Source organism: Penicillium waksmanii (assembly GCF_028829765.1).
Source record: "Penicillium waksmanii strain IBT 27052 chromosome Unknown utg000010l:1.0-3698451.0:1.0-3701458.0, whole genome shotgun sequence".
NCBI lineage: Eukaryota > Fungi > Ascomycota > Eurotiomycetes > Eurotiales > Aspergillaceae > Penicillium > Penicillium waksmanii.
The window spans coordinates 2524124-2547797 of record NW_026643256.1 but is presented as its reverse complement, the minus strand read 5'-3'; the positions used below and the strand labels follow the sequence as shown (position 1 = coordinate 2547797).

General features: G+C 50.4%; 10 protein-coding genes across 10 annotated transcripts; 4 read left to right on the top strand and 6 right to left on the bottom strand.

The window, feature by feature from the left end:
* Positions 1 to 288: 288 nt before the first annotated feature.
* Positions 289 to 1500, top strand: N7481_012900 (mitochondrial 54S ribosomal protein mL67; the record flags this gene model as incomplete). Its single annotated transcript, XM_057272119.1, has 3 exons — positions 289 to 576; positions 732 to 920; positions 976 to 1500. The coding sequence occupies 3 exons, from the start codon at positions 289 to 291 to the stop codon at positions 1498 to 1500; spliced, it is 1002 nt and encodes a 333-aa protein (XP_057116307.1).
* Positions 1501 to 1996: 496 nt separating this feature from the next.
* N7481_012899 (uncharacterized protein) lies at positions 1997 to 2398 on the top strand (the record flags this gene model as incomplete). The annotated part of the gene is made up of 1 exon (XM_057272118.1): positions 1997 to 2398. One exon carries the CDS (start codon positions 1997 to 1999, stop codon positions 2396 to 2398), a length of 402 nt encoding a protein of 133 aa, XP_057116306.1.
* Positions 2399 to 2963: 565 nt separating this feature from the next.
* Positions 2964 to 3366, top strand: N7481_012898 (uncharacterized protein; the record flags this gene model as incomplete). Its single annotated transcript, XM_057272117.1, is given in 2 exon segments — positions 2964 to 3303; positions 3323 to 3366. 2 exon segments carry the CDS (start codon positions 2964 to 2966, stop codon positions 3364 to 3366), a joined length of 384 nt encoding a protein of 127 aa, XP_057116305.1.
* Positions 3367 to 4205: 839 nt separating this feature from the next.
* On the bottom strand, positions 4206 to 5981 carry ptcG (type 2C protein phosphatase PTC1; the record flags this gene model as incomplete). Its single annotated transcript, XM_057272116.1, has 2 exons — positions 4206 to 4661; positions 4722 to 5981. 2 exons carry the CDS (start codon positions 5979 to 5981, stop codon positions 4206 to 4208), a joined length of 1716 nt encoding a protein of 571 aa, XP_057116304.1.
* Positions 5982 to 7307: 1326 nt separating this feature from the next.
* On the bottom strand, positions 7308 to 9236 carry N7481_012896 (PPIL2 family peptidylprolyl isomerase; the record flags this gene model as incomplete). The annotated part of the gene is made up of 4 exons (XM_057272115.1): positions 7308 to 7818; positions 7880 to 9072; positions 9153 to 9169; positions 9227 to 9236. 4 exons carry the CDS (start codon positions 9234 to 9236, stop codon positions 7308 to 7310), a joined length of 1731 nt encoding a protein of 576 aa, XP_057116303.1.
* A 728-nt stretch (positions 9237 to 9964) lies between these two features.
* N7481_012895 (uncharacterized protein) lies at positions 9965 to 10270 on the bottom strand (the record flags this gene model as incomplete). Its single annotated transcript, XM_057272114.1, has 1 exon — positions 9965 to 10270. The coding sequence occupies one exon, from the start codon at positions 10268 to 10270 to the stop codon at positions 9965 to 9967; it is 306 nt and encodes a 101-aa protein (XP_057116302.1).
* Positions 10271 to 11201: 931 nt separating this feature from the next.
* On the bottom strand, positions 11202 to 13337 carry N7481_012894 (mRNA decapping enhancer EDC3; the record flags this gene model as incomplete). Its single annotated transcript, XM_057272113.1, has 3 exons — positions 11202 to 11446; positions 11519 to 13162; positions 13223 to 13337. The coding sequence occupies 3 exons, from the start codon at positions 13335 to 13337 to the stop codon at positions 11202 to 11204; spliced, it is 2004 nt and encodes a 667-aa protein (XP_057116301.1).
* Positions 13338 to 13836: 499 nt separating this feature from the next.
* N7481_012893 (DEAD/DEAH box helicase) lies at positions 13837 to 16174 on the bottom strand (the record flags this gene model as incomplete). Its single annotated transcript, XM_057272112.1, has 3 exons — positions 13837 to 14656; positions 14705 to 15123; positions 15179 to 16174. 3 exons carry the CDS (start codon positions 16172 to 16174, stop codon positions 13837 to 13839), a joined length of 2235 nt encoding a protein of 744 aa, XP_057116300.1.
* An 828-nt stretch (positions 16175 to 17002) lies between these two features.
* Positions 17003 to 19678, top strand: N7481_012892 (uncharacterized protein; the record flags this gene model as incomplete). Its single annotated transcript, XM_057272111.1, has 5 exons — positions 17003 to 17047; positions 17116 to 17392; positions 17460 to 18088; positions 18139 to 18415; positions 18465 to 19678. The coding sequence occupies 5 exons, from the start codon at positions 17003 to 17005 to the stop codon at positions 19676 to 19678; spliced, it is 2442 nt and encodes an 813-aa protein (XP_057116299.1).
* A 739-nt stretch (positions 19679 to 20417) lies between these two features.
* Positions 20418 to 23409, bottom strand: N7481_012891 (mitofusin; the record flags this gene model as incomplete). Its single annotated transcript, XM_057272110.1, has 4 exons — positions 20418 to 20779; positions 20835 to 22918; positions 22982 to 23030; positions 23103 to 23409. 4 exons carry the CDS (start codon positions 23407 to 23409, stop codon positions 20418 to 20420), a joined length of 2802 nt encoding a protein of 933 aa, XP_057116298.1.
* Positions 23410 to 23674: the final 265 nt, after the last annotated feature.

Sequence of the window (23674 nt, the reverse complement as noted above, 5' to 3'; positions counted from 1 at the left end):
GAATAATAAGTATGCATGCTTCACCAACACGAGCGGAATCGTGCAACTCGACGCGTGAGAAACAATGGGGGGGATTGAAGTAGAAGCGATAAGGCGATGCGGAGACCTGCAGACAGGCCGCCAAGACCACGGCTGCCCCGTCAAAAAATCCACCTCCGTCCTCACCTCCCGCCGACACCGAACACCCTCGCCTCCCAAACCCCAATCACTCCGATCTCTGCGACAGATTGACCAGTGTCGCCCTCACAATCTTCTGTTTCGAGCGACTGAACACAAACTCCGGCCGCAATGGCCTCCACAAACTCGGCCACGAAGCCGATCAAGAAGATCCTGGACGCAACCAAGATCTCTTCCTTGACCTCGAAACTCGTCCGCAGACCCCTCGACCCCAAGGCTCGCGTCCCCATTCAAGGACGTCCCCGAGAGGGTAACTCGAATGCATTCAAGGAGGCTTCCACCCGCGAGAGCGTGCGGTTGCAGAAGGCCTTGAATGCGGTCGCTCACGGCAAGCACATCTTTGTCTACCACAATGTTCGGACGAAGCAAGTCGTGTACTCCCTGACTCGATACCTGGAGGTAAGTTTTCATCACAGGCTTTAATGCCTAAGATCCTGTATCTTCAATCATTATCATTGCCATTGATTGAATTGATCAATCATCGTGACCCTCTGCTCTATCCTCCATCCAAGCAAAAGCCACGACCGGCTAATCTAACCAACTTTATCATACAGAAAACCAACCTCCTCCGCCAAATGGTCTACCACGGCAAGAAGACCGTCCCCGCTGAACTCCGCCGCGACATGTGGGTTCCTTACTACTCCGTCCACTTCGGTGATGCACGACTCGGTCTGCGCGCCTATCAACTTCTCCGCGAATTCTCCCTGCAACGACAGCTCGCCCCGCCAGCGGAGATGATCACCGTGACAAAAGAATTTCTGAACTCAAAGCGGCCGAAGGACCCCCCTAGCTGCGGAGGAATTCGACAAGATCAACCTGAAGCGAATCGGGCAGACGATGGAGAAAAGAGAACGTGCACGTGTTCTGATGAACCAAAAGGCTACCTCAGTTGCCGATATCGCCGCGGCCCTGAATATCCAGGATAAGGCAATTGCGAACGGACTTTTGGACGAGGCATCCAAGCGCGGATATCTGACCCGCAAAGCGCGCCAACGCCGCCGCGCAGCCCTGGAGCGCATGGCGAAACACCAGGAGTGGAATCAGGAACACATCGCCGCGTTGGAGCAACGCTTTGCCGACCTTTCCGGCGAGGAAGTGGAGATCGGCGAGGCGGATGGTGAATATCCCGAAAATGCCAAGGACGTAAAGATCCTCTGGCGTGATGTGCACGACGCTTACTTTGCCGAGAGCTGGCCTGCTGATGTGCAGCACGGCGAGCTGGAGCTCAAGCGTACTCACATCATTGGAGCTGAGCTTCGCCCCGAGGGCTCGGATGAGGTCGTTACTGAGCACCAGTTCAACGAGAGAAAGGAGGACCAATAAGCAGTCGGTTTCGGTTTCTCCGCCGATGACCGCTTCTTGCTTGATAATTCGTTGCCCTTTTTGTTTAGTTGGTCTGGACCGCATTGAGCGATACTCTACACTGTTGATATCATTTTTTCCATCTCTTTTTGGGGATTGGGCCCAGGCGAGATGGGTGATGCCTTTTGTATTTCACCTTGTGTTTTCCCCATGTGTTCTACTCAGCTGTGAGGACTCTTTACTGCATAAATTGTATTTTTAGACAATTCAATATCACGTTTGTGACAACTATTGACAGTGGATTAAGAACGTAATCTGGGGCACTTTGTACTGGTCCCGGGTAAACTTCAAGTTTCACTATAAAAATAGACTTCCCGCTTAGGGGAGTGGTGGGAAAGTGGCCATATCACTGCAACTGCTATGGGCGATTTATCTTACAGAATTTGTCAGCGAAGATTTTGATGGCGCAAGGTTGGGAACAATCTACCCGACCAACTGCACGGAATCCTTTGACAATATGGATGATTTGGAGGCAGCAACTGGCATCGACGACTACTGCATGAACATTTATCTTATCCAGGCCTTGTCAGGAAACCTTACTGCGTCCCTCAGCAAGTATCAAGACCTTTTGGACGACGATTACGACCAGAAGTTTGGCTGGTATGAGGAGGCGGTTAGAAAATCTGCCCCCGACAATCTGCAGTCCTTTTTGAAGGCAAATGACACCCTATATTTCGATTGCATTCAAAGTGGAGATGTAGATAGCTTCAAGAACCACACAGACAAAGGTTGTGTTCATGACAAGGGGCTCGGCGATTCAGTCAACGTGTACTGGAGCGTCTATAATAAAACACAATTCGAAAATGATCTCGCGGCAAAAACAGGAATTTCATCAATGACTCCAGTGAGATATGGATGATGAAGTATACCTAACCCTTGGACTGGAGACTAGACCTGTGCATCTGGGACCCATGGGAGTAAGAACCGATTCGCATCCCATTTGCCAAGATCCCATGGGACTAATTATTTTCCCATCCCATCCCATCCCATCCCATGAGAGTCTTGGCAGGTCCCATGGGTCCCATATAATTCCCATGAATTAATGAAATATTATGAATTTTTGCCAAAACTTATTCAATTCTTATAATTTTTTAAAAAAAAAATGATTATAGTTTGGAAGAAAATAAGTTGATTTATATCATAAAAAAGTTTGAGTAAAATACATATAGAAGTAGTGGCGTAGGAACCTTATACGCAGATATATATTTCTACAAGAGTTATACAAAATATAAAAAGTTACTTATTTAGGTTAGATAAATATTAGTATACGCTAGCTGTATATAGTTAGCGTACTCCTCCGGGAATCCCATGGGCATAACCTTCAGTCCTATCCCATGCACAGGTCTACTGAAGACTATGGATCGACTACCAATTACGGCAAGCCATGAATTAGAGACGATTTCACAATTGACATTCCCAAGGGCATGATTTCGAAACAATTACCAAACATCACTGCATTCCATGAAAACCTGGATTTCACAGCCACCCTTGCCAACTTGAGCATATATGCAGGAGAGACAAGTGATGTTGTGGATAGCGCGGCAATGCTTGCGTTCATGATGTCATCATCCGTGTCGAGTATGGCCCAAGTTGAGGATGTTGGAGAGGACTACGAGGAGCAGAAGATCATAAACATCATTTTGTGGTTTGCGACGGGTATTCTTTTCCTGATTCCCTGTCTTGAAGGGGGAGCCGAGGCCCTGGAGTTGGCGGATGTGGCTCCTACTCTGAGACTGAATGGCACCGCTGGTGATGTTGGAATAGGTGTATATTATGTGGTCAGCATCAAGGAGAATGGTCCATCTGCTGTACTCGGCATACTTCTGAGTGGAGCAGGGGCTTTTTCCATGCTCAAGGCCCCCGCAGGATTTGCTTCGGCGGCGAAAGCCCGAAGAGCGATCTCTGCGGCACACATTGATGCATTGTGGTAGAGGGAAAAGCCCTCAGAGCAATAGCTACTACTATATACTACTACTACAAATGATAAACGCAATATGAAAGCCACAAAGACCATAAAGCAGTGTGGGATGACAAAGCCGCAGCTGAGGCCCCAGGGCCTCAGTAGATGTGTTAGACAGTGAAAAATAGGTAGACATAAAGTAAACTCCAGCCCTGGAGGTCTACAATGCAAGATTTATCTGAGAAAATCTTAAACCAGTGTGTAGAAGTGTAACGACCGGACCTTGATTTACGTGCGATAAGATAGCCATACATACAGACATCCTAATAGGATCACAACAAAAGTGAAAAGATATCAGAAGAAACAAGTTTGAAGAAAGGCATTGAAAAAAGTCTTAATCTCATAAAGCCCAGGTTGAGGGCAAAGGGTCCAACAAATTGGAAATATGCCAAGAACAGGACACTATGAGAGAGTCCTTGATGGCAACAACAACGAAAAGGCAAGTTTGGTAGGGTTGGTGTGTGTGGAGGTCATGAATCGGGCGCCGATTTGCAGCGTGTGTAAATCAGAAAATGAATAGAAAAAGAACAGCGGGGTGGTGGGGGGGAAGTAAACAACAGAAACAACTCCATGTTTCACTGGCAGGCTCAGTCACAGTCACTCAGGAAAGTATGAGATCCAAAATTCATAAAATGAAGACAAGGAAAACGTATGTGCGCATTCTATCTGTTTGCTGTGCCCCTCTGGAAGAAGATCTTCCGACAACTTATTTGCTTTGCTGAGGAGCGTTACTAGAACTGAGAATATCCACAGAGGGGAGTTGGCGATTGTCTGTGATATTGAGTTCGGGCCCCGGTTCTTTATCATCGTTGCTGTGGGCCATTTTCTCCAGGATTTCTTCATGGACCTGCTCTGCAATCTCGGGGTTATCGGCAATGCCCGCACTCGCCATGCTTCTTCGGGCACCTTCCACAATCTTGTCGGCTTCGCTCACACCCCCAGGCACATTGGCTGATGGGTCACCGTCCACTCCAATGGGATCTGCTTTATTGTTCACGACGTCCTTCACCCGGTTGGAATCGAGACGAATTACCATACAAGACAGATTGTCTGTACTAAAGCGCGCAAGGGCGTGATCCACAAGGATCTTCGAAGCGTGTTGAGCATCCTGCACATTGCGGATGAGATCGACAGCCTCTTGGTCACTACATACATCCCATAGCTAGATTTGAAAAGTTAGTTATGTTCTCAAAGTCAAGGGGGATTCAGAACGGAAACATACCCCGTCGCAAGCCAGAATGATAAACTCGTCAGCATCTGGCTGTATCACGGTTTCAGTGGTGTAGGGATGTCCAGTAACTAGATCTTTGAGATAGGTATCGCCCAAGGCACGGGTGACGGCCAGAACACCATTGACACGATTGTTGAGAATTAATCCGCCAGCGTTGGTAATTCTCTTTCCTTCGTTCTCGTCACTTCCCTTGTGATCATAAGATAAACGCAGTGCTTTGCCATTGCGACACAGTACAATGCGAGCATCACCAACGTTGGCGGTATACAGCACTCGTTGACGAATAGCCTTATCTTGCAACTTGGGAATGGACCCTCCCGAGGGGGCATCTTGAGCCGGTGTCTCCGCGGCCTCCGAGTTGGCGCTAACCGCTGCAGTGGCAGGGGCAAGAGCAGCAGACCCGGTAGCGGAACTTGAGCTAGGGACACGATCTTCCCAGCGGAGGACCGCGGTCACTGCAGTACAGCCACTGTTTTTGAGAGGCAGCTTCTCTAGCTGCTGGTCTACGCTGGTAAACGTTTGATCGAGAAGTTCGGGTACCGGGGTCGTCGGACTCCTGCGCATGACCTCCTCTAGGATCAGATGGAGCTTCTTGCCACACCACTCCGCCGCGAAAGTACCCGCATGCCCGTCGAAGATGGCGAAATAACCATTGTCTGTTTCTACCGCGTTCAGGGAATCGTTGGATGTCTGAGACTCGTTCGCGCTTGTCAGAGAGTCGTTGCCGTTGGTACTAGATGAGCCTGCCGGGGCCGGGGTACCCAGAAAGTTGTACAGGTAGGCATGTGTATCTTCCATCGTCCGGCGGCATTTTCGATTGCGATCTTCTGTTACGCCAACGCGGAAAGATGAGCGTGCAGTCGGTACCGATTCTCCAGCGGAGTTATTGAAGGACCCTTGCGGGACAACCAGAGCGGGATCCATTTTTCCTAGCTTAGAGAGAGGACTCTCCGAGACGCTCGGACTGGTGCTGAAGGAGGAACCTTCGCGCGTACCGTTCAGGGAGAGGCTGTTTTTGGCGGTGCTGAAGAAGTTAGCCGCCTTGGTGACGGTGCTGCTTCTGCGCTTCTTTTCGCCGGCGGGACCCTGATCTTCGCTCTGTCGACGGAAGAAGCCAGCGCCAGGCGGGGAGAATCGCTTGTCGCGGGGGCTGGCGTTTTCGGGCTGGAGGCTCAGGGAACTCGTGTCGATTCCAGGTATGGTGGTGGCTTCGGTCTTATCTTTGGGTGGGCTCGAGGAGCCGCTGAACATTCTGTTCAGCAACCCACCCTGAGAAGAAAAGCTACGGCGCTTATTTCCTGCCAGCTTGATTGTATCCCTCGAAAAGGATGGCGGGGGAGGTTTCGATGAGGTTGGACTTGGCGCGGGGCGAGAATGGAGGGCGTTGAGGGACTGAGGTAGGAGCAACAGTCGACCAGTCAGGGGAGAGGAGGGGAATGAAGCTTTTAGGTCTGAAGGAGTTAACGGGTGATCACTTCTTGAGAAAGACCAGCGATGGCAAGCTGAAAGAAAGAGAATATGGGGGGTGAGGGTGTTCAGAGGAGAAGTAGTAGGTGGATGGATTGTGGGGGGGGGGACCACGGGAGGGCAAAGAGAGGCGACTTGACTGGAGTCGAGATTGGCAAAGGAAGTTGGAGAAAGTTGGATCAGGAGGACGATTGAACAGAGGGAATGTTCGTGGGAAGAGCGCAGGGCCATGCAAGATGTACTCGACCAAGCATCGCCGATGCGGCCAGCGCGCGTATATTGCACTCCTCATGCTCATGCTCCATGCTGGCCTAACCCCGCCCTACCGGAAGACCCGGGCAAGTGTCTCTTCAGGGAAAAGAAGGAAAGTTGAACATACCGTATGCGTAGAGTTAAGTACGTAGGATTGTGGTTGAGAATGGAGAATGGAGAAGGGGAAGAAGTAAAGTAAAGAGTGATGCGACCCGAAGCGATCTGAACTCCGCCCCGTCGCGGCACTGGGCGGAGGTGCAGCCAAGAACGGAGGAAGTGGAGCTACTATTGGGAGGAGAGGGAGAGGGAGAGCGAGAACGAGAGCAGGGAGGAGGAGATGAGCATAGAGTATTCTGTCAAAGTAAACTAACTAGTGGGTTCCAAGGTTATTTTCATAAAGGGGGACACAATCCCTGCACATCGCTTGGCTGCTACTGAGTCCTCGTACTGACACCTGATGACGAGCATCACATCATATCATCATACCGCGTATACTGGGTAAACTGGTACCTGCACTCAATACTACTAGTAACTAGTACATCATTTCTATCGACACCTGGCAGAAAACTCTGTACTTTTACCAGCCACTAACTCAGTTGTATAGTAATACTACTAGTTATACTAGTTATAATAGTCATGGAATACTGGAGTATCTCACGATGCCCCAATGCGGCATAGATGGCAGATAGCTCATATTTTATGCGGTGATCCAACAATGCCCCTGAACTCCACCTCATACTGCCCCTAACAGTCAAAATCTCCACGAAAGGAGCAAGAATACTAACCATAATACCTAATAGTAAAAAAAAATAACCTCAAATGTACAGGAATACTCCGTAGAGCCAACACGCCACTCATCTACCATGAACTAAAATCTCCAAACCCTCCTGTCCCCTTCGCCTTCTTACGCGCAGGCTCAGGCTCAGGCTCCTCGTCCACAAACTCCACAATTTCGTCATCATCTCCACCACGATCGGCCAGCGCAGCTTTCAGATACTTGCCAACGCCAGTCGAACCGCTTTCACTAGCTCCCTCGCCAGATCCGCGGACGCGCTTACCCGTCCAGGTGACTCGATCGTCGTCCACGCGACGAGAACTCTCGTCATCTTGTTCTGTGTCACCGGCCCCGGCCCCGGCGGCGCCTGTCTGGCCCTCGGAGCGTTTCTGGCGAAGGAAATCCTCAAAGGGGTCCACGAAAATGGTGACTTCTTTGATGCGGACTTCTGGCGTGGGTCGGTTGGTAGATGACTCCACGGGATGAGTCTCGAGCGAGTTCAATGTAGCAGATGAAGGGGTTGGATCATCGATCACTCGGCCGAAGATAGTGTGTTTGCGGTCGAGATGCGGTAAAGCTCGATATGCGAAGAAACTGGTTGATGGGGGGGGGGTTAGCTGAGCTCATACGCAGTACATCGCAGTCTCCTACTCACAATTGACTACTATTGGTATTTTTGCCCTTGTTGGCCATACTCAGAGTCCCACGTCCATCATGCTTCAGTGGTCCCTCAAATTCGTCCGCAAAGTACTTGCCCCAGATACTCTCCCCGCCACGTCCAGTCCCAGTAGGATCACCACCCTGGAGCATAAATCCCTTGATATTGCGGTGGAAGGTGACATCCTTGTAATAGCCCTTCTTGGCCAGCTGAATGAAGTTCCACACGGCCTTGGGCGCATATTCGGGGTACAGTTCCAAATTCAAGTGGCCGGCAGTTGTATCCAGTCGCGCATAACCCTTGGCCTTGATCCGGCCCCGTTTCAACATGTACTCCTCCTCAGAGAGAAGGGCCAACTCGCCCGAGGTGTGAGGCGTCAGCCCTGTACTAGTAAAAGACGCTGCAGCCTTGCCGGTCGTGAAACGCGCAGCGTTGTACGGCGTGGGCTTCCCTGACTGAGACGCAGACGATTTGGAGGCATTGGCGCCCGTAGCTCCGGTTTTGGAAATCGCTTTCGAAGCCGTGGAGCCACTCTGCTGTTGCGCGCGTTCAGCGCGCGCCTTGGCCACCGCTTCCTTCGCCTTCAAGATCTTGGCCGAACTGCCCAATGCATTGGCATTCACGCTCCCGGCTGCCTTCTGCTCGTCCAGGATATCTGTTTCTCCGTCTTTGAGATAGTTGAATGAGCTCAGGTTGCGCGACTCGACATTTTGCGGGTCCTGCAATGTAATAATATCCTTCCGACTAAACTCCTGATCCGTAACAAGATCACGCCAAAGTTTGCCCTTAATATTCAATCGCTCGACCGTATCCCAGGCAAAAACATTGCCCGTATTCCGCAGCGCCACGATGTGCGTGTTGTCCGTTAAAACCTTGTATGTCACCGGGTCGACGTACTCGTTCTCCTCATTTTTCGCGATCGTAAGTTTGATCAGTTCTGAGCTTTTCAGTGGTGATCCGTCGACGGGGTTTGTCCCGTGTTTCTTGATCCAGGGTAAGATGTTGGTGAGGTCGAAGATCGTGCCTACGGGCGTGCAGACTGGATGCGCGAATGGCTGCAGGGAGAGCGAGCAGAAGTTGAAGGGCAGGCGCTTGAATGGCGCATGGCCACCTCCGCGTCTAGCTTTGCTGACGCCAGCGCCAGCGCTGGCTGAGAAGGCATCCTCCGATGCCCACTCGGAATGTGTAATCTATATCGAACGATTGTCAGCGAGGGTTCGAAAATGCGACGGCGGGGAGTTTTATAAAGGAGATGTGGCAGATCGCGTACATAAAGCTTGTCCGTTCCTAGAGCGCGAGTATGTTAGTGAAATGTCCTTGGCAAACTCAGGAGGGTTGACATACCTTTTCCCATAGTGTATGAAGCTCAAGCATTGGCAACAGCTCGGCTTCACTTTCGACTCGGAGACGGCGAGAATGACGCAGGAAGTACTAGCCTAATCGGGATTAGCGTGTATATTGACACCTGATATTTGTGGCGTCAACAAGAACTAACGATGTAGACCTATAAGCCGGGAAGTACGATAGAGATCATATTGCAGTAGTAAAGATCAAAGGTCGATAAAATAACACAAGGAAGCAAATGAGTACAAGTAACGATCATAGCGTTAAGGTAACAATAGAGATCAAACTTCATCCTGATAAACTCCGCTTAAGATTTGTGATATTCAAGAAGATACAGCTCCAGACCGCAGAGAAAGCAAGTATCGACTTCGGCATCCTTTGCGAAGAAAAGCATACAGCTTATACACCCTTTGGCGTGGTGATATTCGCCAATCTTCGGGACTCGAGAGTGCATCTCTGGTAAACTCGACGATGTCGAGCTTGTGGTGGGCCTCGTTCTTCATAAGCTCGCCAAGATGAACTGAGGCCGCATTTACCATGTTAGATTCCTGTTGTTGGCTGTTGTTGGGTTGTGTCGACACCGCCAGTGCGAAGATACCGGTTCACCCCTCCGCGGTTTTAAGGGCTCATATCGACATTCTCCGGTAAGAGCGGCGCACCATAGCCCACGCACACTCTGGAGAAATTTTCTCCAAGCTTTAAGAGTAAATCCTTGGTAAACTCGATATTACCAACCTCTTAGAAGGCCTGTTTGGTCGTAAGCTCCTCAAGATAAGGGTCAGCGGCGTCAACCACCAGGTCCCGAAGTCCGCGATCGCTCTTTGGTATGCTTTCGTAAACAAGTGGTATGACACTGAGGAAATCATCGGAGTCCCAATTCTCATTCAACATGGATCTGAATCTCTGTAGGGAGTCTTTCTTCAGTTGTGGGACGAGGTATTTATCCGCAACTTGGTAGACAGCAGCGAGGAATCCGAGTGGACTAGGGAAGTCGTCCTTGGAGAAGTATTCTCTGCGATAGAAGAACTTCATCAACGCAATCATGGCCTGCGGATCGTCTTCCGTGAATGGAGTGATTTTTCCCTTGCTTTCCTGCGAGACATGTTAGATAGGCCTGGAAAATGTAAGATATGAGATGCCATACTTTCCAGTTATCATGGAGCCACATCCCATTTTCCGAAAGTAAGCAGATTGGCAGATAAGAATCACTCTGTGGACTGGAAGAGTCCCGTTATCTGCAAACTTGAGTGTGGCATCACTCAAACTATCCGTCCCCCAGAGGCTGTTGTCTTTGATCAATATAGGAGCGGACTCTGAAAGGAATCAATGACTTACTACTTTCCTATTCCCGCTTGCAAAGAATCAGGATCATCATCGCTGCCAAAAGGGCCAATAGGGCCAGGAAACTTGAGAGCAGGGTGTTGGTTTGGAGAACGAGGCATAATGATCTGTTACAGAGATGTACTAGCATGAACGAGATGGTGCTTTGTCATTGTCGCGTGGTGCCAGGTGTGATGGTATTGGAATGGGGGAAGGTCAGGAACGTCGTAGAGTGGGAGTTTAGGGAGGACTCGAGCAGTTGCTTGCCTACTCGTAGCACGCGGCCGTCGCACCTGCCTATTCTGGCAACTACCCAATTCACCTCAGCAACAGTTGGAGTGCACTCCAGGGCTAGCAGAGTGCTCTTCTTACTATCCTACGTGGAATTACATCACTGTGAGAGACTCTCGCTCTGTATCCATGGATAGGTATAAAAGTTAGTGCAGCAAATGGAGGCTGAGGAAGATTTGACATTTGAAATTGTAGACTGCTCGCTAATGATACATTTACAAAGACCTCCAGGCCTTCAAAGAAATCTCAACCAGGAGAGAAAAACACCGCTTGCGCCATTATATCTTCCCACTATTTTCCTAACCTCATTAAAAGCGCCGCTAATAGTTTTTGTTCATAATCAGTCCCATCGTGGCAAGCTGACTTACTGGGCGGAGGATTGGTACTGCAGTGGAACCACCCATCGATTGCCAAAGTCAATGCCGTGTCGACGTCGAGTGCCATACTTGCGCCACACGATCTGCGGGATGCCAATGTCGGCAACAGTGAGGTTCCAGCCGAAAGCAAGCCCGGAGACGAGGGCGTTGAGAACGCCGGTCTTCGGTGCGCCGAGGCATACAACCGAGGATGCGGAAATGCAGAGTGGGTTGCCCTCTACCATTGTCACTTCTCCTGTTGACGAGATTAGTAAAGTTATTGGGCAATATGAGGCCTATGCAAGCCTAGGGTACGGGCACTTACCATTGGAAGCTGACATCCCCGAAGGAATATCGACCGACAAAACATCGATTTTGCTCCGGTTCACCCACGTAATCATCTCAAACGCTACAGCCTGGTCCTCGGTGCGAAGTTCATCAAAGGCCAAGTGCATGCCGAATAGAGCATCGATCACCAAGTCAGGGACCAGCTCAGCCGAGGATAGACGAGTAGACAGATCTTCCCACTTAAGAACCCGACCTCCAATCTTGCGGAAGATATCGAGTTGCTTGCGGCAGTTCTCCAGCAGTTCAGCCTCGTGTTCCAGTCCCAGTACACAGACAGAAACACGATGGCCGCGGTTTCGCAAGTGGCGAGCCGCGGCGAAAGCCCGAGCCCCAGTTCTGTGATTGCCAGTAATTATCAGCATCGTTGGGGCAGCAGCATCACTGGCAAGATTGGCAACTGCTGCCTCAGCAATGCCCCGACCGGCATTCTCCGTCATGATATCTTCGGTGAGGCCGAATTCAGCAACGGCGATTTGCTCAACCTCGAGTGTTTGCAGTGGACTAACAGTCGGGCAGCTCCGGCTAGTGGTGGTAAGCCGTAGCGACGCCCCAGAGACACTAGGGCCAACCATGGGGGACACGGACGATCGGCCGGGGCGAGGACTTGTGGTGCGAGAAATGTTGAGTTGGCTACGACCAAGAGCACTAATCTGCTGCACCATTGGCTGCGCCAGAATTCCGCTACTCTTGCGGGATTGCATGCGTCCGGCGGCTCGTGATCGGTCTCGTCCAGAGATGTTCTCGCTGCTATGTCTAGCATCGCTGATGACGTCGGCATCGTCGCCAGTGTCGCTATTCTGCGGGCTATCAAGCACGTTCTCTGTCCAGTGAAGGTTCTTTCCGCCGTTGGTTCCTGGCTTTGGCTTCCGGTTGAAGCTTACTAGGCGAGCTTCATCCGCAGTTGTGTCATCATTTCGAATTTGCTCAAACACGGTCCGTTTGTCGAACTTTGACAAGTTGCTTTGGAAATCAAATTCGGGCAGCTCCTGGATATCGGTTGCATCCTCCGTGGCCCAGCCGCTGGCGTCCTCAGCGTAGGCGCGGCGTGTCTTCTTCTTGCGCAGCTTCATGCCAGGCTGAGGAAGGTTCTCGGGCGACACCTCGGTTTGTTCTGTAGTCGGTTCCACGAATGCTGTTTGGCGCCAGCCCTTGCTTTTCGGGTTGGTACTTGCAGCTGCGCCATGCTTTCGTGCAGGAACATCGTTATTGCCGCGATCTTTGCGCCGTGTGGTTTGCTTGGCCGAAGTCACGCTCTGTAAAACCTGAAATCCCTTCGCTTGTGAGCCCCTTTGAGTATTACCAGTGCCCACATTCAGTTCAAGGTCACTGAATGGCTCGGTGAGAGATGCTGCGACTGTTGGAGGCACCTCGTTGGCGACCGGCGCCGGGTGGTGGGCTTGAGTGGGCAGTATGGCGGGCTTAGCGTAGCTCAGGATTGCGGGATCCACAAACGATGGCTTGACAGAGGGCTTAGGCTTGGGTTTCGGAGCTCCCATAGGAATGTTTTGAGCATATTGGGGCTGTGAAGAGCCCATACCGGTCGATTCCAGAGAAAGGTCGGTGATGGAGGATGCATCGATAGCATACTGAGCGAGTCGTTGGCCATTCCAAAGAAGGGTAACTTCAGAGAGAACTATTAGCTATGGCCCAGATCACAAAGTCATAGAATCCTTTGGCTTACCATCTCGAAGCATCAAGTTTTGTCCGATCACATCAGCAACCTGGCCTTGAAGCTTCCCACCCGGGGGAGTCTGCAAGCTCACGAGCACATTGTAACCAATGAACTCGGCCGCCATGATTACTATGTTCCACGGTGAGTTTCAAATGGCCACTTGAACACGGATGGGAACAATTGGGGAGGGGATTGGTGTGCTGGGGATAAACTGCGGGCAAGGCCTCGGGCAGCTTTGAAGGAAGGAATGGTCACGTGCTGATAACAGGGTGTGGGGGAAATTTATTGAGGCGTCATACTAGGTACTACCCTGCAGCTGCAGCTTAACTTGGGCACTAGAGCAGCGGCACCTGGGCAACCTTAAAGAGCCCTGGAGGACAACTTAAAGCTTGAACTACTATGTAGTGTGATTTAAATCCCATGTAGTAGTAAGCTATCCACTACTATCGTACCAGTACTTACCACTAGCAGTCTACATATACATATTCGGGACAGGTAGAATTTTGTTTGCAGATATTCTGGGTATATCACTATGCTTGCCCAGGTGATGGGTAGATATATAGGCAATTCAAACTCCACCAAAATCATTACCGATGGATCTTCATACATCTTCATTATCTATACTAGAGAAAATCGAAGGCAGAATCTCCCTCAAAATCATCATCGATACTGGTATCTTTGGCCTTCCCAGGGTTGTTGATCTTGTCAATGGATACCAGTTTGTTGTAGAAGTCAACCACCCTCGGGTGCACCATCACCTTTCGCGGCTCGAAGCGGGTGACTTGCAGCCCAGCCGCAGATGTAGCTCGACTCAGGGCCACATAGGCCTGTCCCTTCTCAAAGACTTTCCCCAGGTCAACCTTCACTCGCTGCAAGGTCTGGCCTTGGGCCTTGTGAATGGAGAGAGCCCAAGCGAGAATCAGTGGAACTTGTTGGCGCTGAGCTTGGACCTCGCCATTTGGAAGCTCAATCTTCCAGGTCTCGGGTTGACAGAGCAGGTGTCTCTCAGTACCGTCTGGTTGCATAAAGCATACGAGTGGCCATTTTCGCGTCATAGCGATGCCCCCTTCTTTGTGAGCCATTGGCTTCAGCTTCTTGCGTGCACGGAGAGCAGCGTCGTCTTCATCATCAGGATTGGCATCACCACCCGCAAAATCTGCTTCATTATTTCGATAATGATCGAAAGCGCCCTCGTCCATGAAGGCTACCACTCGGCCAATGGACCCGTTCACGAGAGAATCTTCCATATTCTTGATAAGCATCACTTGAGCTCCCTTCTTGAGGTTGATCATCGGCGGAGCCATGCAATTAGACAGCAGCTTTTCACGATACTTGGGATCTGTAATGGTTCCTCCGTCTACTGCATTGAATGTCATCACTTCGCCAGATAACCTGGTCATCCGTGCAGAGTTAGCACCCTCTACTTCAGCGCGGGTGGGAAATCTAGAAATGTTAGTCTACGTAACTTCGAGTATCAGGGGGGATGCTTACAATTCCGTAGCCTCCAGGGCATCATGGAAATCCAGTGGGCGGGAAAGTGCTCGGAACGCAGCAATAGTCTGCGGAGTAATCTTGCCCAGTCTCATTTCGTTCAGCATGTTCGCAAATTCAGGGTCACGCTGACGGAAAACGTGCGTCAATAAAATAGTGTGTTGTATCGTAGTATTCCAAGTCGCCGCAGCGAAAGCAAACTTGGCTTCACGATTGCTACCTTCCGGGACTGGAGGTAGCTGGAAGAAGTCACCGGTGATTACAAGTTGTATGCCTCCAAAGGGGCGAGCGTTGTTCCGAATACGGCGAGCGATCTCTTCGAGTTTGTCGTATAGATCACCATCCACCATTGACACCTCATCAACGACCAGAACCTTTGTGCGCAACCAACGATTCCTGGCCTTCTGGTTCTTCTTGATCTGCTGGCTGTCAGCTCCATTGCGTTTACATGTCCGTCATTTTGCAATTGCTTACCTTCTTGACCAATTCTGGTACAGGTTCTTTGCCCAGCCCAATGCCAGCAAAGCTGTGAAGGGTGACACCTTCGATGTTACAAGCCGCGAGACCTGTTGATGCGGTCACTGCAATACGATCTGGTTCACGTTTGTACTTGATGCGCAGCTTCTTGATAATCTCTCTCATCAAAACAGATTTTCCGGTACCCGCAGATCCGGTGAAAAAGATACTTTTCCCGCGATCCACGACAGCCTCCACGACGGCTCTTTGTTCGTCGCTCAGGAAAACACCCGCGACTTTGGGGGTGATCTTTTCTTTTGCCGCAGCATCATTGTATTGGGGTTTCTTGGATTCCCGTCTGAGTTCCTTCTGCTCATCCTTAATGGCACTGGCACTCTTATTCCAAAACTCAGCTGGTTTCTGACGTTTAGGGGTCGCAAGGCTCTTCTTGGGCTGCTCTCGGTATTCTTCCTTGGTCTCCTTCAGCCATGGCAGGTTTCGTGGTTTGGGCGGAGGTTGGAAATGGGCCGGAGGCGACGAGGACCATGGCAGTGGCATACTGCTAGGGGGTGCTGCATTTTCTTGGGAATTCGGGGGCAATTCGGGATAGTTGACATCTGACGGTGATGCTTTGCGCGCGATAAAGGTTGGTTTGCTAGGTTTCGTTGGAAGAATCTCAAGATCGGGGTACGCAACCGACTCCGGCTTCGAGCTAGTTGTAGTGGACGGTGCGATGTAGGGCAATGGCTCATCGATATCGAAATCAATGTCATCGTCAAAGTCGTTTTCATCGAAATAGACCGCACTGTGGAGGGAGCCCAGGGTTGAGGAGCCTGTATTGGTGGTCATGTCGATTTTTCGCTTGACGCCGGTGGGCTGAAGAGGTTGTGGCTTGGAAGAGACGAGAGAGTTGGCGCGGAGGAGATTGGACTGCAGCGGTTTGGTCGACGTCGATGCTCCGACTCCGACTCCCGCTCCCACTGCCGGGTGGTCCTTGACGGCCTTTTTGAACATCACGACTTCTTCAGGAACAAGCCGTGGCACGGAGGAATATGGTCTCTTGGGACAATTCGATGACAATGACGGAAAATTTTTTCGCCAGAGTTCAATAGCTCGTGCCCCAACTCGGGCAGCATGCATAAACAAAGCGGTAAGAAAGGAAGGGAGAACAAAAACACCGATTGCTGTTGAGGTTGATTTCGTGATAAACACGCGCAGCCAGACGCGTGACGGGCTAATGAAGGACGTGAGTGGTTCCCCACCGCTCTTTAAAGGCCCCGCATTGACTTGTTGACGGGCATAAGACCGCTGTCGATCTTATCTTACACGTAAGCAAGTGTGGCCGAGTGGTTAAGGCGGTGGATTCAAGTCCCACTGACGAAAGTCGCGCGAGTTCGAGTCTCGTCGCTTGCATATCTTTTTTTTTTGATTCATTCTGATACAAATCAGAACTGTAACTGCGGATAGCAGAGATCTTCCTACCTTTGGATATCCAATGGATTGGGAAGCTATGATATTTACTCTCTCAGCCCAACCAATTGGAGAGGATACATTACCACACCGCCCGCAGCTGGATTGCTTATCACCACGTGATATCTTCTCCATGAGGGCGTCGCGAACCATCCCAGCCATGGATCCCTCTGAACGCGCACTTGTCAATTTACACCTTGACAGAAAATCGGAGCACGAGGACCAAAGGACACTGAATTGTGTTTTGCCAGCTCCGGGGCCATGAAGGATGACAGGGCCAACAGTCGTGGGTTAGTTGAAAAACAGCCCTTTCCAGAGCGCGTATGGACTTCACAGCTAACCCGCAAAACCATAGACAAAGAGCACCCGCTCATGGGTGCCGTCATTTGCTTCACATCGGTACCGCCAGAGCGTAGGGTGCGTTCTCAACAACTCTCTGCTTTTCTCGAAGACCCAATGTACTAACGTGCAACTTCAATCCTCAGACACAACTCGCGGACTTTGCGAAAGAAATGGGCGCAATTGAACAGCCAGACCTTACCTCGGATGTTACACATCTCCTCGTCGGAGCAACCGATTCACCAAAATATAAGTTTGTTGCGCGCGAACGGAACGATGTGCTCGTCTTAAAACCAGAATGGATCGAGGCTGTACGGGAACTGTGGATGCAGGACGAGGATACCGATACTCAGGCACTCGAGGAACAGTATAAATTGCCTGCCTTCTTTGGTCTGACAATTTGTATTACTGGTTTCTCAGACAGTGAGTGGCATTGACATGCCTTACGTTATATTCCGAATTACCTGAAGGCTGACAAGATTGTGTGCAGTGGCTTTTCGCAATCAGATGAACGACTTGGCCATGGAAAATGGCGCGGAATTCCGGAAGGACCTAACGAAAAGCGTCACCCATTTGATCGCGCGCAATTCTGAGGGTGAAAAATACAAGTTCGCAACGCAATGGAATATCAAGGTTGTTACTGTGAAATGGTTCCATGATTGTGTTGAGCGCGGAATGATCTTGGATGAGGAGAAATACCATCCCATGCTATCATTGGAAGAACAAGGTGTCGGAGCATGGAACCGGTCGCTACCCGCAGTCAAGCAAAAGACAGGGAAAGAGCATGCAGGCGATGATAGTATTGCCAATCCACGACCAAGGAAAAAGCTTCGCAGGACTGCAAGTCAGAAGCTAGTTGGCCAGAATGAGAATATATGGGGCGATATCATCGGCATGGGCTTCGGAAGTGCGGAGCCAACGGAACAAAAGCACGATCAATGGGAAGAGGACGATTTCGAAAAACCCAGGCCGCCTGTCATTCAAGCGGCCAAATCCTTTGCGAGCGAGACGACATTCTCCGAGACAACACAGAATCGTCAGCAATCAGAAAGCATATCTAAAAACGGTGGCTTTCTTGACGGGTCTTATATTCTTGTCCTTGGCTTTTCTCCTAAGCAGGTAAGAATTAAATCTCCTGGTGTCTCGCATTGACAACTGACACCTTCTAGATGACGATCTTGAAAGAACATCTCGGGTACAATGGGGCCCAATGTGTGAAGTCACTGAGCGAGTTTTCTAGTCCCAGTATCCCTAAGACTGGGCACGGGCTTTACATCATGGTGCCATATAACACCCCTAGGTCAAATATTCCCTCAACGGACGACATGGCCTTCGAATGTGAGGTTGTGACGGACATGTGGTTAGAGAGATGTCTTGACGCCAGGGCCTTGGTCCCACCAGAAACCCATGTTGCGAGCACCCCGTTTCCTAAATTTCCTTTACCAGGTAAGATTCTCACCACGGGCTTATAGTGGTTTCATTCTGAACATATTAGGGTTTTCGGGCATGCGGATATGCTCCACGGGCTTTGCGCGTATCGACCTCCTACATCTCTCTAAACTTGTTACTCTTATGGGTGCCACGTACGAAGAGTATTTGACACATCGAGCTTCAGTTCTCATCTGCAATGACCCACAAACAGCGAGTCGTGACAAACTTCGCCACACGAGCGAATGGGGAGTTCCAGCCGTATCTGGTGATTGGTTTTGGATATCCGTGCAATCTGGCCAGAAGAAGTCATTTGAGCCATACCTCGTCCAAAGACAACTAACACAACAGCACGGAAGCATGGAAAAGCCTGGCGACGGATTCACAAGCGAGAACAGCTCAGATAAAACCAGCGGCCAGGGACGAAAAAGGCCGTCAAGTCTTTCTGCTCAACCATTAGAAAGAACGGAAAGGTCTGTGCCAAACAAGACGGGAAAACCACAAATATTACCTATTGTTGGCGATGGCTTCTCAAAAGAAGAGGCTGATGTCCCACCCAAACCAACAATACCGGAATCACGGTCCGGATCACCCGCTCAAGGATCAGATAATCCCGACCCAAACGAATTTTTTACCAAAAACCCCGAACAAGATCAATCGGCCGCACCAGCCGGGCCCTCTGCACTAGATTCTGCACTGAAGGGACTTCTTCAGCAAGCCCAAGCGGCCAAATCACGCCAACAGAGCGAGAGCTCAGCGACAAACGATGATGGCAGCTATCCCGCTCGACGAAAACGCAAGCCTCTCCTAGGCCGCGCCCCATCGCATTCGTCCAATCGTAAACTCGAAACCACGCGCCCAGTCTCCCGGGCTAGTTCGATTGACACATTGAACGACGACGGACTCGGCAGTGCAATCGAGAGCGGAGATCCAACTCGAGAAAACTCTCTATCCCGCACGACTAGCCGTGTCGAGCAGAATACAGGAAGTCTGTCATTGATTTTCAGCGGAGGCAAGTTTGACTTCACTGCAGAGAAGACGCTCGCACCTATCGACAATGAAGATGAAGAGAATCAAGCGCCCCAGATGACGCAGCTAGACTACGAAGACCCAGATGCTGCGGCTATGAGAGCGGAGTTCTTGCGCGATGCAGGAAAACTTGTTGAGAAGGCGAAGAAACCCGACCCTGTGGCTATCGGTGAGATCAGAGAGCTGGAAGATACTGGGTGGGGATCTGGACGCAGGACGAGAAAACAGCCTGCTAGAAAGGATGATGACTGATGGTTTTTGTTTTTATCTGGCGTTTGCATTGGATTTGGGCTGGATTCGTAAAATCAAGGCATATGGATGGCATTGCATCGCGACTGGCGTCTTTCAAATCCTATGGAATTTGCATTTTTTTCTTCTACTACTCATTTCCACGATTAGATTGAGATAAACCCCTTCATTGATGACTCGTATACATAGTACCATTCGAATCTGGAAAAAAGTTCACTTAAAGAAACACATCATGCCCAGGTGTGAACGAAGCCAATCGTGTGGACTCGGAGTTCCTCGTACTTTCCTGGGCTATTTATACCAGTACATGAAGTTAAAATATATGAGCCGTGGAAGATTACCGTAGATATGGGGGTTATAGACTAAAAATGAGCGTCCCAAGTAACTTAATTTTGGGTACATCGATCAGGGATTCATTGATCTCAGTGTCAGTCAAATTGGATGGGAATCTTAGGCTAAAACTTGGAATGACCACCGATGCACGCCGAACCACGCCTTGAGAGAGGAGGAGTAATGCATGCCAACAAACCAGCGATCCCCATGGAGGAGGCAGTGCCGGCATCAATGTTGGCAATACAATACAGGAAAGGGGATATCAGAACGGAAAGAAAGAAAGCATGAAAAATGTACACGTCTCGAATGTTTGGAGAGAATGGTGGGGATGAAAAGGTCGAAATCGGGAAACGGAGAGAATATGTAGGCTTGGAATTGAAGCCGGGAATGTTGGTACAAGGGACGACTTTTATGCTTCATATGCGCCCATGCCAGCAGGGAGCGGGCCATCAAGGTCAAGGTCATCCACAGAACGGCGGTTCTCGCCACTCTCGCGGAAAAGGTTTCCAAAGTACTTGAGAGCAACGTCGCTCTCTTGCTTGACCTTGCCCACCTCTTGCTTGCGTCGAGCGATGTCTTCAATATCTTGAGACAGGCTAGCCTGCAAGTTGTTTGCAGGCAGACGGAGGATACGTCTGACCTCGGATGAAATCCGGCTGGAGTTGGAGTGGACGTAGTCCATGTTGGCAAGGGTTGCAGCAATCTTGCGAGACAAACGCGGCGGTAGGGTTGTCGGGATTGAGGACAGCACGTAAGCCGTGGTCAGAACAGCTATTTAACTATTAGCAAAAGCACTTCCTGTAAATGGATACAATAGGAGACTTACCCGCCGCAAGTACACTAGGGAGGAAGAGGCGGCGCAGGTTGTTCGGGCCCAAGACCTTGACAGCACTGAGTGCACTGTCAACCCAGCTAAAGCCACTAAAGACTCGACCACCAAGCACAGTAACGGCTGTCATTGCAACACCTGTACCTGCCAGCTTCTCCTGGCGTTCCCAGAGGCCAGCAACATCGAAGAAATCCCAAAGATCGACCTCGGCGTTGACTTGTCTGCCAAGGGCGTGGCGGCGACCCTTGCGGAACATCATGTCCGCACGGAAGTTAAGAGCAGAGAACTTGTCTTCTCCTACGTGCAAAAGTCCGATGTTTTGGATAAAGCCAACGCCCTGCACGGTTTTATCTCTGGCATAATCCTCGCAGCCGGTGACGGCGGCAGAAATTTGATCGAGCATGGCGAGTTTCAAGTCCTCGGCATACTGGAAGACCGAAAATAGACCAGGGTATTCAACACCAAGATCAGCATCGGAAACTCGAGCGATGGTACTCGACAGATAAGATCGTGTGTGGTTGTATACATCATCGCAAGAGTCGTCGATGGCCTTGTCTACCCCGTCAGCCAACTCACTCTTCCTTTTCTTACCATTCTCATAAGCGGGCTCCAGCTCTGCCAGCTCCTCGGTCACTCGCTTAAGCTCCGATTCGGCAACATCACGATTGACCGTGGCGAGCGAGTTCAGATCGGCAAGAAGGTTCAGGAGATAAGTCCGTGCGGGAGCGAGCTTAGATCGAGACCGTTTCTCTAGGACAAAGCGTCTGAGAGCCCCTTCCAGATTTTCGAAGTCCTGAAGCTTCTCCTTCTCCTTGCCCTTGCCCTTATCCTTGCCGGAATCGGCCTTGTCATCATCATCATCGCCGTCATCATGAGGATCAGAGCCACCATCGCCGTCGCCGCCGGAGCCAGACTGAGACACGGCCACAGGAGGTGCAACTGGAATCGCGTTGCTCGAAACAAAATGAACCAATTCAGCAGATTCTTTATAGGTGCGAGGGCTAAGCTTGGCGACTTGGTCCAGGATCATGCGCTCACATCTTTGCTTGTCCCGAATCTGATCGAATCCGTTTACAACCATGAAGATGTAAGCCTTTTCGTGGGCAGCGTTGAGAATAAATTCCTTTGCGGAGAGGGTGAAATGGTTAGCGGCAGAGACCACGAACACAACGACGTCAATCTCTTCTTGCCGGGCAAAGACGGCGGTTGTCTTGAGTGAATCAGAGTTGAGACCAGGAGCATCAATCAGTGCGATATCAACCACGCCATTGTTGAGCAGGGACTCGTCGATCGATCGAACGTCCTTGACGTAGACCTTGCATTGCATGTATTTGGTGTTGTCTACAACAATGTTTTCGAGCTCGCTCATTGCATAGACGTCGTATGTGCTTTCGTCGTTGCGACTATACTGGACATCCTTGTGGACAGCATGAACTTCTTCAACACCACTGTTCTCTCGGGCGTCCAGAACTTCACAGAAAATGCTGGTACAGGGCTGTTGGTCTTCGGGGAGAACTTTCTTGCGCAGCAAGGCATTGCAAAATGTGGATTTTCCAGCGTTGAGATCTCCCGTAATAAGCACTTTGCTCGCAGTATCCTCAATTCGGTCTCGGAGGGAGAGAAGGTGTTTGATGCTCTGGTTAATTTTCCCATCTAACAAAGAGGCGATTGAAGCCTTCTCCAGCGAATGCACCAGCTCGGCCTGCGATAGAGCGCCCAGCTTCAAGTCTAGCTTTAGAATGGAGAATTCCTGCGCAATCTGAGGAGTGATCAATCTAGGCTCGGGTTGTGCGCGGCGCTCAGCAGATGCACTGGACTCTTCCAAGTCATCTCCTCCCATAGTAGTTGCTGCACGCTTGAGTTGTCCTGGGCGAGGCGGCGTTGATGGCTGGTTGTCATTTGCACTGAAATACGAATGCGAATGTTGTAATTGAGGCCGTTGCGAAGGGGAAGAAGGGTTGCTTTGGGAGCTTTGCACAGAGGGATAATGGGCAGGCCACTGGCGATTCATATCCTGGAGTTCTTTCAAGGTTTCGATGGTTCTGGAGATCGCACGGCCTAACTTGGTCCGGTTCGAGTTGCTAGAGACACAAACATGAGTATTTCGGAGGGTTTGACGGAAATCTGGAGGAATCCCAACATACTATAGAAGTTGATGGACATGGTTTGCGACAACTTGTCTTTCGTGTTCCACTATAGCATATGATGTCAGTTCAAAGAGTCCGGGGTAGAATGACTGCTGTTCTATCCGTTCGAGCAACTTACTTGCAGGATTCCACTCGCCGGGGCGCGTCGGAGTATGCGCGGGAGTTGGCCTGTCTTGCCTCAACTCCGCACGCCAAGCCGCATTCGCATCGGCTTCCATGGTGCTGTCGCCTGCGATGCTACCTCCATATCCCGAATCGTTGTTCAGGGAACTCATCAAAGCCGTGGCGCTGTCTGACGTCGAACCGTTGCCCACAGTCATATATGCTGGCGGGGGTTGGAAAGGACTCCTCTCCTCTTCCTCGCCCCCAAATCGAGACGAACCGGCTCTCGAAGAGCCCTCGCCGGGGTTATATTCCTGACTCATGACGGATATATGCAGCGCTGGTGTGCCATCGACGGTGTCAAGGTGTTTGTTTGTTGGATGGGCAGTTTTCCATGGAAGGTCACTTTCGGCTTGAAGGGGTTTAGCCGGGCCATGTGACTTGTAACTTACCGGTGCCGTCATGCCGATCGCTTTTAACACTCCCTGGCTTTTTGACTCGAACTTGTTTGTTAATTTATATTCTTGTATTAAATTTACTGTCAAGAATATAATGAGATTAAGAATGAGATTCATTCGTGAATATGTA